This window comes from Etheostoma cragini, chromosome 9, assembly GCF_013103735.1.
Source record: "Etheostoma cragini isolate CJK2018 chromosome 9, CSU_Ecrag_1.0, whole genome shotgun sequence".
NCBI classification, from domain to species: Eukaryota; Metazoa; Chordata; class Actinopteri; order Perciformes; family Percidae; genus Etheostoma; species Etheostoma cragini.
The window spans coordinates 28,273,991-28,289,903 of NC_048415.1; the positions used below are offsets into that span (position 1 = coordinate 28,273,991).

General features: G+C 40.5%; 1 protein-coding gene and 1 long non-coding RNA gene across 2 annotated transcripts in view; both read right to left on the reverse strand.

Moving 5' to 3' along the window:
* The window catches only part of LOC117950913 (inactive N-acetylated-alpha-linked acidic dipeptidase-like protein 2), a 498,171-nt gene that overhangs the window by 72,580 nt on the left and 409,678 nt on the right, over window positions 1–15,913 (reverse strand). The window contains exon 13 of the mRNA XM_034882332.1: window positions 15,655–15,744. Coding sequence (XP_034738223.1) covers window positions 15,655–15,744 — 90 coding nt within the window. The remainder of the gene's footprint in view (window positions 1–15,654; window positions 15,745–15,913) is intronic.
* On the reverse strand, window positions 474–12,924 carry LOC117950915. Its single transcript, XR_004658000.1, has 4 exons — window positions 12,912–12,924; window positions 11,069–11,072; window positions 7,674–7,677; window positions 474–916 (listed from the first exon to the last, which is right to left on the reverse strand). It is a non-coding gene; the product is annotated as an uncharacterized LOC117950915 (long non-coding RNA).

A 15,913-nucleotide genomic window follows, 5' to 3' on the forward strand; every position in this document is an offset into this window, starting at 1 on the left:
CTTTCGCTACTGTCTTTTAGCTTGTCTTTTTCATTTCCTGCTCTTTCTTTTTAACTATTTTCCCCATTCCATTTTTTGTCCTGTATCTGGCTCTTACCACTTCTTTACATGCATTTTCTCTCTCTCTTTTCTTTAGTTAAATCATCCATTCTTCTCTTCAATTTATCTCCTGTTTACACCAATAGATGTCTCTCTGGAAAGGATTTAGGGCATTTAGTTTTCATCACCATCGCCTTCATCTATATTTGCCGGATTATCTGCTACTTTGTCATTCTCCCTCTGTCCCTGTGTCCAATTCTAGGTCTGTTTGCTCTGTTACATTCTGTCCTTCCTTTCTCCCTGTCTTTTTTCTTACCTTTTTATCCCCCTCTTTGCATCTCTTTGTGTTTCCATCAAAGACAAGGACATGGAATCTATTTCAATGATACTTGTAAATTGCTTATAAATATAGTCTGAATGTCCTGGGACAAGAAAATACTTGTTGAAAATGAATGTCACGAGGCAGGATAAGGATTTTGTCCTCAAGTCTTGTTCTTAACGCTGCTCATCTGCACCAGTGATCTGCTTATCTAGCCCAAAAATCTAGCAATTTGGGCTAGCAACTCTCCGTTGGCTCGCGAGCTGAAAAATTCTAACTGTAGTCCGGCCAATCACATTGCGTATAGAGTCTGTGGGCGGGCTTAACATAATGATGGCAGAGTTGCGACGATTCCCCTTAAATTCCCTGCTACTTGAAAACAAAGAAGATGACTGATGCTGCTGGCGAATTGGCTATGGCCGTGACTCTGGAAGACTTGGAGTTAAGCTATTCTTTGAGAAAAGAACAAAGAATGGCACTGAACTTAAAAAAGGAAGGTGTGTTCAGAGTTTTGCCGACCGGATAAGGCAAAAGTTGAATCTATCAACTAGCATTGCTCTGGTTGGGTGTAACGCTATCCTATTGCATGCAGAGGGAATTTGAAAGACAATCGTTTATCCCGCCCCTCGGATTGATCCCTGCCAAGGGTGAGTTCCCAGACCTAACACCCAACTTGATGTGGGGCTGCCTTGTCACGCTAATGATTAACTTTGAACTTCGAACTAGGGGCCCAATTTGCAATGATCTAAGCGCACTGCATGAAGCATCTGGCGCAGGTGCGTTTAGGGCATGTACGAATCCACGGTTGTTGACGGTGGAAAAAAGGGTCAGTGCGTACATACATAAGTGTGGCATAACATGCAACAAACCAATCAGAGTGTCATCTTTCATTCTCTTTAAAAGCCCGGCAAATTTGTACCATGGCGCGTTGCTATTATAATGGTGGATCTGCTAAGCAGGAAGGACAGATTTTCAAGAGAAGAAACTGATCTGTTTGTGAAACAGATTGGGAAAGTGAAAGCGCGCAAGCAGATTACATTATACTATTGGACATTGTAATATTTTTGTTTTCAATCTTTTGGATGTTTGTGTGTGGTTGTGTGAATGCTCTGTGCACGAGCCTAGGCCCATTATACTAATGCGCTGTTAAAACAACAATGAAATGCTGTTACTGACTTTACTGACCAGGTTTATGTTGGTCAATGGTGCGATCACTTGAACACACCTCCCTGTAAGACCAGCATGCCCATGGGCGCACATATTGTGCTGATCGGGCCAAATTTGTCTGTCTGAGCCGACTGGCATGAAGATATTTATGTTTGAGCCTGACCTGAGCCCGACACAGTTAAAATCTTGTTTTTTTCTCATACTAATGACACATGTAAGTTTGTTTGTGTGGAAAGCCTGCATTTATTGAAGGTCCCATGACATGCTGCTTTCGGATTCTTTTATATAGACCTTAGTGGTCGCCTAATACTGGATCTGAAGTCTGATGCCCCTGTTTGGACACACATCTTCCAAAACTGTTCAAAAACAGTCAAATGAGCATTTTCTTATCTGCCACCCCAGTACTTAAGATTAGGTTTAGGCTAGTCTCGCATTGCCAGATCTTCAAGACTACAAAATAAATACCTACGTTTTACACTCATACATACATACACACACTCAAACCTATTTAACCTTTCTCTCGTTCATTGGCTTGATTAATGCCAGCCTTGCCAAGTCAGGGAAAGTGCCAGCCTTGCCAAGACAGGGAAAGCCAACTTTTACACAGCATCAAGCTTTAAAAAAATAAAAAAAACATTAGCTATACAAAGAACACTCCCACTGAGACAACGTTAGAGAGGCCAGGGGAGCTAGGGAGACAAGAAAAGAGTGAGAAAAAGAGAGAAAGATTCCTGCTCTAGCCACCTGCCACCCTGAACCCTCCCAACCAAACTGCGTCCAAAACCACATTTGACAAATGAGTACAGGGACGCAGAGTATAGGCACAGTCCCTGAGCTACAACACTAACAATGCAAACACACACACATACACAATCCCATAGAGAGCAAAGGTGTGTGTGTGTGTGTGTTTGTGTGCGAGAGAGAGAGAGGTAGACACAGTGGGAGAAGGAAGAGAAATCACAGAGGCCTTACTGAGGGGGGATAGTGGGAAGCAACCCGTTCTCACTCTCAAGCCGTGAAATACAGACGTTTGGACAGTGGCTGTCCACCTCTGATGCGTCAAAAAAAGCGCCCTTCAGCGTGTGTGTAGAACGTACCAGGGAGAGCCGCATCTAGAGTCTAGGGTTTAGTGAATAGTATGTAAGGGGGAAATTCCACGTAGGGGGTTTGGATGGGGTGGTGGATGAATCAAACACAGGACCTTCACCCAGGAGCACAGGGTTTGTGTCCCACATGTGTCCTTAACAGTCCCGTTAGTGCCGTGTGTCACGGAACCGTAAGCCCACCCACAAGCTTTTCCTTAACCTAACAACGACAAAAGGGACGCTAGTAGTCCTGACCAAGTTTTTTTTTTTCTGATTTAAGAAGAGAAAAACCTCTTACTGTATAATTGCACTCCTGACTCATGTGCGATGCATCTCACAGCTAATGTTCAACACTTGCTGTGATAACACGGATTGGGGTGTTGCCAGAAGTGCTGTCAAACCAGAATTGGCTTGGTAAAATGTACTTGCGATATAACACGGACCCCAGTGACATCCCCGCCAACATAAGGCAATAAAAGTTTATCAGATGAATCAAAAATATAATTGAACAATAAAATGAAAATAATACCACAGTTGGTTAAATAATCAAATTGAGTGTAAAAAAGATAAAGCTTTATATTTCCCCTTAACTGCCGACCAGTTGGTAATTTAAGAAAAAAAGGCTTGTATTTATTATATATTTTCTCAAATTAGTCAGTAAAAAAGAATTAAAACCGTATAAATTTTACTCAAATTGCATGGGATTTCTCGCCTCACAATTTTGTTGATAAAATTGCTCTGAAACAAAGATTTCTTTTTTCACAGGAAGCAAATACAGCTCACAACAATCCTTATTAAGTACATGGAGAGCAGATTTAGGTCACTTTTTATTAAAAGATTATTTTTGGGGCATTTTTAGGCCTTTATTTGTTCAGGACAGCTGAAGACATGAAAGGGGTGAGATGGGGAAGTGACATGCAGCAAAGGGCCGCAGGTCGGAGACAAACCTGCGTCCGTTGCGCTGAGGACCAAACCTCCACACATTGGCGCGCTCCACCAGGTGAGCTTCCCAGGCGCCCTTGGTCGCTTTTTATGCTTGAAAGGTTCAAAATAAGAGAGCAGTCTAGCATCACCGCGTCGTTCATTTATCCTATTGGGATTTTGCCAACTCACACTTGAAAATACATGCTTTTCTCGCCTACATTTTTACCAAAAAAAAGTGATACTGGCCCTCTGGGATGTGCCTGAAGTCATTGGGAAGTTAACACTGTACATTTTTTGTTCCAAGTGTTGGTGTGATTCTAGGCCTTACTGACACAGAGCTAAAGAGGTTAGAATAGAGAATTTCTATTTCTGTAAAATGATTAAAAAACCCTACTGGAAGTATATTACATGGGCTACATACAAAAATAGTACCTTAGCCATATGTCTCAACTTAAAACAGAAAAAAATTGAGATGAAAATGACTCAGAAAATGGATTTTATAGGAAATTATTTCTACAGATATGTCTGTGCGGTTTTCTTATTTCTTATTTCCAAAAGAGCCAACAAAGTGCACAAATACAAAACTTCTCAAATACAAAAGCACATCCACATCACATAATTGGCTTCTATGAGGGACAGCTCGGGTTACACGAGACAGATTGGCCGGCAACAAAGTGCATTTGAATGCTTAGACTTCACAGAATCTGCTGGTGTGCAGAGCAACTTTGTAGCCAGACCAGGGTCGAAGAGACAACCTATCAAAATGCAGAAATGAGGAACTGTCTAGATTTCTCCACGTTGAATTTCGGCCAGAAACTACAAACATTGTTTTAATAGTCATGCTATATTTTACTGTGTGCAGTAACTATAACTCAAATCAATATGATGTCCTAAAGGGGGAAATAACTTTCAGCCTAACACTTGCTGTGTTGTCTCAGGATTTTTCTCTTGCTGTGAAAATAATGTCGTGGGCGAGGCCATGTTCCTATTGGCCAGTCGGGTGAGCACTGTCATGTCTTGGGTGTCCGTCTGAATTTTTACACCATTGTCAACAGCTAACTAGCAGCCAGCCCACTTCTAAATAAATACCTTTTAATTATCCAATCACGTTTTAACAGTCCAACTGGCGGTGAGCTCCAGGTCCTGCAGCCGCAGACGGACCGCCATCAGTGGGGATCGGCCTCGTCGAAACATTGCTAGACAGCTTCGCCAACGACCTTGAACCGTACAATTTTTTGGTTTTTCTTCAGAATTTTTTTTTCACACTGATAGCAAAAAATATATATTGGAGAGTTTGAAAAAGTATTTTCAGAGATAATTTTTTCTCAGAATAAATTTTAAAAATTTCAAATTTATATGATTTTTTTTTGATTTCAAGTAAAATAATTTTTTGCTGTTGGTATGAAAACATTTTCTATCAAATATTCTTTTTCTAATAAAATGCTTTTTTGCTATCAGCGTGATAACTTTTTCTCTTAGCTCATTTATTTTCCCGCATGTAATAAAAACCCAAATCTAGCTCCATACATGTTTGAAAGCCAACCCTTTTGTAAAGCAAAAATAAGTGACAATATTTCAGACACAAGGTGACCTCACCGGCTTCAAAACATCTCTTCAGAGAACTGCAGTTGAAAATACAGCTGGCTAACACTGGCGCATCAAAGAAATGTTGATTAATATACATTGTCCTTTTAAATATATACATGGAAATGCCCGGAAATCGTAATAGAACAACCAAAATGCACTTTATCCTGTATATGTTTCTATTTTTCCCGTTTCCATCTTATTTAAATCTTTATGACGTACATAAATTACATACACGTATGACATAAGTAGCTTAGGAACTAGGAAACATGTATTGCATGGAGCAACACTATGGATGTGTGTGTTTTCTTTTCTCTCCATGTCTCTCCCAGTTATAAATGTTGCTGATTAGTAGTTAGACTGCCTGACATTTCAGAACATATACACACACACACAATCCACAAAAGAGGTCACAGCCCCTCCTCATCTGAATATTTAACATGTAAAATAACATCTCTGCCACCTCTCATTTGCCCTTCATCATGACATGTAGTGTCAGTGTACCCTCAGCCTTGTGTTTTTTATGTAACTGTCATTCTGTGTCTCACTCTCTAGCCCCCACTCTCTCTCTTTTCCAATTATTTTACAAGCAGCACAAATAACATTTGGCACTTTGCCTCATCTCCAAGGATGTGATGATTAAGGCCAAACGACAACCCTATTTCTCCTCTGCCCACCATGGCTGCAACATTCTTCACAGACGTACACAAGCAGTTGTAATCAAAGCTTTCACACTGACGACAGGGCGCATCTCAAAGTAATCAGACGCTTCAGGTAATATGATAAAAATGGCAATGTATAAAACTGACATTATAGCTGGCTAATATAACGATGTATGCAGTTATATTGTTATTATTACTTGTATTGTTATTATTACTTGTTTTCTTTTATTACTTATTATTCAGGGTTATAATACAGAAACTGTCAAAACACACAGGCCTTACAAAGTAAAAATCCACCCTCATAGGGGTTTTAACCTCTTTGGCCTGCTTGACTTTTCCCGGGACTTTGTCGGTGTGTACTCCTGTTTTGTTGCAACCATTAAGGGCAACTTACTTTACTTTATCCTTCTTAAAACCACATCGTGCTTGGTTGACTATCATTAAAAGTATAGCTCCTCCAAACTTCTGCCTGAGTAGAGATCTAATCAATCAGAATAACGGCCAACAGAGCCTCACCTTTAAGCACAAATTAAGAAATAATCGTATATGTAGCAGGAACAGCAAGAACAGGTTTTATGCTGGTTAGCTGGATAACATGGGCACCAAAATAAAAATAGCTGTGCTACGCTGCTTTATGCGACACTTACGTGCCCAGTGTGTTTTTGTTGTAACTCCTGAGGATGAGAGAACCGTGTCCAGTGTGTTGGAAAGCTGGAGGAGGAATTCTTCCTGAAACAAGCTGAAACTTGGTTGCCTTGCACAGCAGCTGGATTCTCGCAGGTTCACCAGATCAGGAAATCCTGGGATCACATACAGGTGTCACACAAAAATGCACCATGTCAGGCTTCAAGTAATGCCTTTGTGTTTGAACAAGCAGCAGACCGAACCAATCAACGTCCGGTGAGGTGCTACCAGCATCCACGGCCATGGTTTAGGTATGTGGGACGCCGTGGCCATGACTGTTCAAAAGAAAAATGGCTAATGTGAAAGACAGATTGATACAGATTGATCCAGTCGCCTAACAAGTATTTCCTTTAGATGTGCCTTCCCTTTTCCAAACAGTTTCCATTGACAGCTTCTCAGATGGTTCAGTATTAACCATCTGGCGCGTCAGAAGAAAATAATTCTCCATGCCGTCAAAAAGTGAAACTGGATCCAAACATTGACGCGCAAAACAATAAAACTACCCACAACTAAGCATTTTTTGCACAAAAGAAAAGCAGCAGCACAGAGTCTATGCTACGGACCCTCTGCTTCTACTTTACTGCTTCTTTGGGTTACGTTTTTCCAAAGTTGTTTCTCATTTGTCTTAACTTCTTCCTCCTGCATCCCTAACCTCCAGAGCCTGAAAGCAAAAACCCCATTTAAAAGAAATGGGGGTCATACACTGCCTGACGCTCAATGCACTTAATGTGAAGACCAAGTGACTCATGCCAAATGCACCCATTTTAAAAAGCTACCTTACAGTATCATGATGAACTTTTCCAAAATAAGTGTATTCTGCTTAGTCCTCTGGTTTGTATAAACCACTCGGTATATGAATTCCATTTTATTTCTCAGTTAAAGTGCTATGAAGAAGTAGATTTTTATATGCTTCTACAGGCCAGTTCCATGTTTATGATGTCTGCAAAGGGGTTGAATGTTGTAGCACTGGTGGAATAATAATAATGATACATTAATAATGTATACTTTACTAATCCCACAAGGGGAAATTACAATTTACACTCTGTTGTTATTACATACAGGCCTGAATTACACACAAATGCTCAGTGCCTATACATGCACTAATGAAGAGATGTCAGAGTGGGTTGGGCTGCCCAAGGAAAGGCGCCCGGAGCAGTTGGGGGTATGGTGCCTTGCTCGAGAGCACCTTGAACAAGGAGGTGAACTGACACCTCTCCAGCTACCAGTCCACCACCATACTTTGGTCAGCATGTGGACTTGAACCAGCAACCCTCCAGTTCCCAACCCAACTCCCTACAGATCCAGCAAATGTAGTAAGCTGCATTGGATGGATTGTAGTTTTAAGATTTATTTTATTATTTTTATTGTTCAACTATTTGTATTGGTTTCTTCGGAACAAACAAGAAACTATTACATCTTCGTATTAGAACAGGCACCCATGTGCATCATGTAAGAATAGACACTGTTATAATAGTCCAGAAATGGTTGCTCGTGTAATAAAAATGTATTTGAGGTAAGTGCTAGGACCGTTTTATTCATCAAATATAAAGCATTTGATCAATTATCCTATTCTTGCATTACAATTTTTGACTTATACTGAAATGGACCCCAACAAAAATGACAGCTGTAGGAATGTTGTTGTCTGTTGGGAGCAAAAGAGGAAATCAGTTGATGTTTTTATAAAGCCACAAAGTCAAGGTCTTTACAGGTCTACCTGAACCTTAGTTTCCCGTTTATCACTGAAATCAACTATGGTTTCTTTCAGCTATGACCTTGATCGTTCCCTTATCAGTGTCCTGAGTCAAAAAATATCATTAGTGTTATTAACCTACAGAAGCTCCTCCAGTCCATGCCCATGGATGGTAAAGATGACTGTAATATGCTGCATGCCACAGTTTGGACAAACTGTACATGTGCGTGTTAAGTCACAAGAATGACCTGTCCTAATTTTTTCATGTCATTGTCTAGAGGTCATTGTTAAGATAGAGGAGGTGTCGAATAAAAAAATAAGAACATCAAGAGAGAAAAATGAGCTGCCAACCAGCAGCCTTTCAGCCAAGCAATCACCATCCAGCAGGGATGGGATGGACGTGAAGGTCGCCTGCACAGTGGACAATAACGCCACAGACGCGCGCGCACACACACACACACACACACACACACACACACACACACACACGCACAAAAACTGTCACCCTTTTGTATTGTCACCCTCTGAAGACCGAGGCCACACACAGCACCACATGACGCAATCCTGTGTGTGTGTGTGTGTGTGTGTTATTGTGCAGGCACACAATGAACATGTGTGCACGCAATTGCATATACACGTAGTTGCATACACGTTTCGCCGATGGATATAAACAATGCAGTATTCAAACTTAAAAAAAAAAAAATTCAACTCTGTAAAAGTATGCAGTTAAGAAAATGATGGGATCAAATCCCATTTAGCTGTTTAGGTGGCACCAGCACTTGTCTTGTTTGTAGGCTTTCACTGTGAAGCAGCTGTAAGAAATATTTAGAAGATATCACCTTAGCCTCTTGAAACAAAGAAAACTCAAGGTTAACACACACATGCACACACACACACACACAAACACACACACACAAAAAGAGCTATTCACACAATAAAAGACTGAGTAGACTAGATTTTCCTAATAAAATGACAACACCAACCACCAAATGATGTTCTAAAGTCTGAGTTCAAGTCGACTTTTTACTTAAAGGCAAAATATGTTATAAGTATCACTGACCGTTTGCAAACAAAACTTGGCCCCTCCTTCCTGCTCACCAAGCCACAGAGAGAGAGAGCAGCGGTGGTCGAGTGAGCTAGAGAGTGAATGAAGAGAGGCAGCAGCAAAGCTGTGAATTAAATGAATGAAACATTCATTCTTGCCCGAGATGCGATCGTAGGTGTCAAGCAAGGCAATTAATCACGTACAGGAAAAACCCGGTGCAGCCAGATAAGTTACAAAAATAAAACATTTCAAAATAAAACACCTAGGTTCATGGTGATTTTCAGAGAGAGGCCAACGGAAGGACAGAGAGAGTGACACACACACAAACACACCCACCCACAGAGCCACATATAGGCTACAATTACTACAATATACCCTTCTCATCCTGTCTCTTGGGGGGAGCCAGAAGAAGAAGGATGGCTTTGTGGCATACAAATAGGCATCCAGTGTGAATGGCCAGGCGTGGGATCAGGCATGTATCTACGCACGCAGGCTATACTCGACACTTATACACTCGTGTGTTTTCAATGTTAAGCACAAATTAACACACACACTCCAACCAAGAGCCTTGCTGCTCTGTGTATGGGGCTACCCCCATGAACGGGTCTGTATGATATTGTATGATAATTTATGCACACCAATACGTATGCTAGCTTATGAAACTAGGTGACTGCCGGCTCGTTATGTAACCCCATGTAGCCCCATGACGCAGAGCGGCAGTTGCTACTTGTTCTAAGCGGCTACAGAGCTCGACGACAGCTACAGTTCTCCACATGGTGCTCCCTCGTATCGGCGGTAGTTGCTAATTTAGTTAACCTGAGAATAGGTGACTTTGAGCTGGGTACAGAGAACTGCAGGCTGCCTTTTCAGCAAAAATTACAGTTACGTTTAGGCAACAAAATGTGAGCGTTGTGCAACAACAACGCTAGTTACGTTAAGGAATAATATCGTTGTTTGGAATAAAACACTCCCAAGGAACACGCATTTCCTGGGTAAAAGTCTTGCATTTTCCCTGGGAAGCGTACTTGCGGGGATATTAACTCCCTGTCTTAAAGGTCCTGTGTTTTATGACCCACCTGTCCACTCCGACCTCCTCCCTACGCCACCAACTGCGTTCTTATACAGCAGCATACAGCAAAAAATACATGGGTAGTTAAACAGTGCTTACTTTTTCTTAGCAATATGAACATTTGGTTCATGTGAACAGCTTGAACTGAAGCACTAATAGTAGCAATGTATGGATCTATGCATTGTTTTTAAGGAAAATCCTGCAGGAATCGTTCTTTGCTACATTTGAAGTTGCATCCGTGCAGCCATCCATGAGACTAAAAACAAAAAGGCCCATGAAAAAGTCCTGATAAACTATGTGACTGTGAATGAAACAAAAGACAGATGTCAAATTAGCAACTGCAGCAGAGAAGAAGCTGCTGATGAAAAAAAAGGTTACATCTACCTTAATTAATCACTGATTCAATCCACCACCTGGCAAGCATGCTAAGTGACCCAAATCAATCACACTCAGTACTCAGACTTACGTACCTCTAAATTTCCATAATTAGACGTAACCCAACTAAAAAAACTTTACCCAAGAAATCAAACATTGGTTGGTTCATAATTTTCTTCAGCTAAATGGGAACAAAACAGAGCCCCCCCCACACCATACCACTGTTGCTACACAGAGTCTCAATCACCTTTCAGACCACTCGCTAAAAACCTGGGTGTTTTATTTGATGGTAATCAAAGTTTTAACAGACATGCGGCCAACTGGATTGCTCCCCTGGTAGATCGGGCACCTATATACAGATTTTTAAGCTTGGTCACAACGGCTGCTGGTTTGATTCCGACCTCCGCCCCTTTGTTGCATGTCACTCTTCTGTCCTGTAGAAATAAAGGCCTAAAAATGCCCCCACAAATAAAATCTTTAACTGACATGTATATTATGTTGTCAGGTCCAGTTTCGTCTAGTCTGTATCCACAACGTTCCACATCTGTCCAATCTGAGTTTTCTGAGAATGCTGTTTGCCAGAGCCTTCTTTGCAGAGCTGTGGAGGAAGGTCTTCCAAAAGGAGACAATGTTTCTTCAAACTCAGAACTTAGAACCGTCTGATGCACAAAGAAACATTACTATCATCCAGGCTGGACTACTGTAATTCCCTCTACATCTGCGTTTTACTAGGCTGCCTTTTCCTGGTTACAACTAGTTCAAAATGCAGCCTCACGAATGGATGAATGGATGGATGGATGGATAGATACTTTATTCATCCCAAAGGAAATTTTAGGTTATTACAGCTTTTTACAACTGCTTACACACCAAATCTCACTCGAAGAGCAAAACTTTAACACCAAACCTCCAAAACCATAACCTAAGACACAAACAGCTAACAGGAGGATTACAAGATCGGATGTTTTAATAAAAAAAAAATGTTTAAGCCCAAGTAATCTATTAATATCATTCAAAGGTGCGTTCCCAAACTGACGTTTCATATATTATTTGTATCATTATTTCAGCAAAAGAACAGATTATGTCAATCATCAACACAGTTTGCAATATATCCATTCTGCTCTGACCGTGATATCTGCTGCAGCGGTGATTATGAAATGCCAGGTGGAATGTCTGGGACTTGTCTTCTAAAAATCTAGGCAACCTGTATAAAACCAATATTTTACAGAACTCTATTATACAAACTAATGAAATTTGCTCAAGTAAACCATTAAATGATTACTTAACCATTCTGTGGCTGTTGTAAGCGGCTACAAACGGGAATAATCACTTAAAGTTAACCAAAATATTTCTATATTAGGGCGGGGCGGGCCTATTTCTCTTTTAAACACATACAAGTTTGTCTAAATGAAAGAAATTGACACAGAAATGTACAACATATGCCGATGTTAAACTGAATTGAAAAAAATAAATGCCTAAATACTCTGCCGCAATATCAGAGTTGCATTGAACTCGTGACAACTTAGACTACAGATTTCTTTTAGTTTACAATGCATTCTCACCCTGCCATTTCTTTGTCTTCTGGAAATGTGCTTTTAAAAAGCAGAGAGTGTTGATTGACAGCGGTCTTAGGCTTCAGTTGGCCCCAGATAGAAAATGCTCTCTGCGCCTCTACGGATGTAGACTACTGCTGCATAATGTATATAGTGAGCCTTTATTACTGTAGCTACATTACATCAACGTCGCCTGCCTCCTTCCGTTTTTTATTACATTTTATATCCCCTTTCCCATCAGAACCTTTCCCGGGAATCCCGTTTCCCCGGATTCAACCCTATTTTGCACAAAGGATGCCAACAAGAGGACGAGTTGGAAGAGCACTAGGTTAAATAAGAGAAGAGATCAAAGCCTCCCTTCAGAGATAGACCTTTAAAACCTTTCTGTTTAATCAGAAACAGCTTGAATTTGAACCGGCAGTTTTAACTGCTCCTAATTTAACATAAATACCAATAACTATGACAAAAGTATTTTTAATAGAACAGTTATTGTAAAAAGAACCCTATTTAAACATTTACATCTAAAACATGTTTATGTGTATGTGTGTGTGTGTGTGTGTGTGTATGCCTGCCAGAATCAACAAGCCAAAGTCGGCTTGGAAGTTGCTCATGTCCAGTATAGTCTGTTCACGAGATTACGACAGAAAGAGTCCAAAGCACGACTTGATGTCATCTACATGAGACATAGCACATTGCGTCATCCTAAAATATTTTCAACTGTTGCTCGGCCTACTCTCTCTCAGGATAATGAAGACCAAAGTAGACCTTTCTTAGACTGGTATGTCGCCTCAGCTGCTTCTTCCTCTTGGTCCTCCTCCTCATCTGTAGAATTCTCTGGATCAATATCTCAATTGAAGTCTTCTTCTTCTGTTATCATGTTGTTTGCGGAGTTAAATGAGGGCAAATAAACATGAAAATTGCTTATATAGTGTCTGTCAGTAGATATAATGTTCTTCTTGTGAAGGGAGGGACATATAGCATGAGAAAGAAGTAGATGTTGTTTGATTTGGAATGTTCTTCTCATGGGGGGAGGGGTCGCGTAAGCGCGGGAAAGAATTGGGTTCCCATGATTTACACTAAATTGCTTTGGTAAAGGTGTGAAGGAAGGACATGTGAAGAGGGGTAGTAGAAGGAGTGTGTGAAAGAGATGGGGTCCTATAATGTACACAATAGTGATTTGTTTAGCTGGTGCGGTTCACATTGGGGGGGGGGGGGGGGGGGGGGGGAGTACATTAGTTCAAGAAAACACTGGGCTCCCATAATTTACTCTAAATTCCCTTGTGGAAAGTATAAGTCATGTGTAGAGTGGGCAAACACGCACAGGAAAGTTGTAGGAGTGTGTGTATGGAGATGCCGTTCATTTCCTGGATGAAATTGATACTCTTTCCCATTCATATCCTATGGCGCTCATTTTTGACTCTAAACAACAAAAGTGTGACTAAGTTGAATGAATCACTTAATAATTAAATAAAGTAGTTACAATGAATTGTATGTGTTCAAATACATTTTTTGAAGACTATTATAAGGTATCGAGGCAATCTGTAAAAGGAAATGCCACATTTATGGTATGGGGAATGTGTTTCTTTTTTTTTTACCCGGTCTTATTACCTGGTATTTGAGTGTAATCTTAATTTGTGTGTCAAGTACATCTTGTTTGTAGATGGCATGGGTGAATACAACACACAATAACCAGAGAGTTGCTTAGCAACGTCATGCATTAAGTAAGAACTAGATTTCTTTCTTAACCACACTTTTTCTGTTGCCAGCAGGTGGGCCTATGCCTCCAAATGACTCGTCGCACACACTACAGACTGAATGCCGCGGGAGTCTAAATACACAGATGGCACCCTGTTCACCAGAAGAAAAGTTTCTTTTGTGCAAACACTTCGTCCTCTCTCCTACAAGTCCTTCTCGCTCAAATTAAACTGCTTCTGTCTTTTCCCACACTCTCTGTTTGCTGACTAAAGTTTCCTTTGTGCATTTGGAGATGGCGTTAAGTCCAACTAACATCCTTGCTAAGTTTGTTAGTTTGGGCTGTGCAGTTCTTCTGCCAGAGTGGTACTTGGAAACTTTGTGTACTTTCACACATATGAGGTGCCAAGGTGGGAAGGACATACCGAAATAAAGTGTGCTCATTTAGAGCTGAGCCTCTATAAAAGATAATGGAAATGTCACTGTGCCTTGTGCAGTTTGTAAACTGTGACAGCTATCCCACAGTGGCAATAGCTGTGGTGAGCTGGTGGCATCTTTAAGCAATGTGAGTGTTCCTCCTAACAGTCAGGGTTATTTTAAAATATCCACACTGTTAGCCGGGATAAAAATCTGAAATTAGCAAAAGTTTGTGTAAGCAGTGTGGGTTTTATCAGACTTTTTTTAAATAGAGAAGTGATTGTAGAGGAAAGATAGTTTTAACTTGTATGGCAACAGAAGAAAAGGGAAGACTATGCTCAGTAGGGCTGGGGCGATATGCTTTTCTTCCGATTATGTTTGGCCATTTTAATTTATTTGAATAGTATTCTGATTCTAGTGTTGCAAATTGATAGCATTGGGTATTGACTTTTTCTTTTATTCCTTTAACAAAAAAAAAAGTTGAATAATATACTTCCAACATGCTGCTCTGGCGGGTAAGACTGGTGGAGGGTGTTAACACGGACACGAACTGGTGCAGAAAAGTGCTTTTTATCCAACTACTACTACTACTAACCACGGGTGGAGTTTGCCGACCATTCTACATTCCACACAAATTCACGACTATGTTTATACTCAGTATTTACATCTCACCAAGCGACAACGCTATAATTGCGTTAGCTAAACTTTACAGTGCCTATCATGTGTGTGCGGTAACTGTAGCCTGTTTGTATGTTGTTTTTATATAATGTTGTTATTTTATATATATATATATATATATATATATATATATATATATATATATATATATATATATATATATATTACGGTGAAATGGTGTTTTGTGTATATTGTTGAAATGACAATAAAACACACTTGACTTGAGTTAAATGCCTCACCATTTGTCTGTGTCTGTAACCGGTAGGCAAGGCTTAGGAGTGGACTCATAGAGTAGTGAAGCAAGTGCATTGTGGGATTTGGTGTCTTTAACCCACATGAGCCAAAAACAAATTTTCTGGCTTTGCTCAGCCTAGAAGGCACCAATTTGTAAAGAAAAAAATCTAATTTCTACTATGTAAGTGATAGCCTGGAAATCCAGACCCAAATGCGAAAGATTAAGGGTTTGGCATGGAGAAATTAAAGTTGCCAATCTTGAAGAGCACCTCAAAGCGTGCAGTTGAAATTCTCCCTGCACGCAATTGGATAACACTAGGACTGCATTGGACTCTTGACACTATTCAGGTGCTGTGTCATTTGCGAGACGTGACAGCCAGTGTGACACATACATTTAGAGGTTGTATTGGCAGAAGCGGGATTAATTGTGGTGGTCCTACCTTTGCAATGGTCTCATGGAACTTGAAAAGCGGATCCAGGGTCTCTTGTGACTCAGCAGAAAATTGGGCTTCTGACAGAAAACTGGTGATCTGAAGGGAAACAGAGAAGAAGAAACTGTCAAACATGACACCAGGGGCGGTTCTAGGATCAGACTTTCAGCACCCTAATGAGAATGGAACACAGATATACAGTGGTGTGAAAAAGTGTTTGCCCCCTTCCTCATTTCCTGTTCCTTTGCATGTTTGTCACACTTAAGTG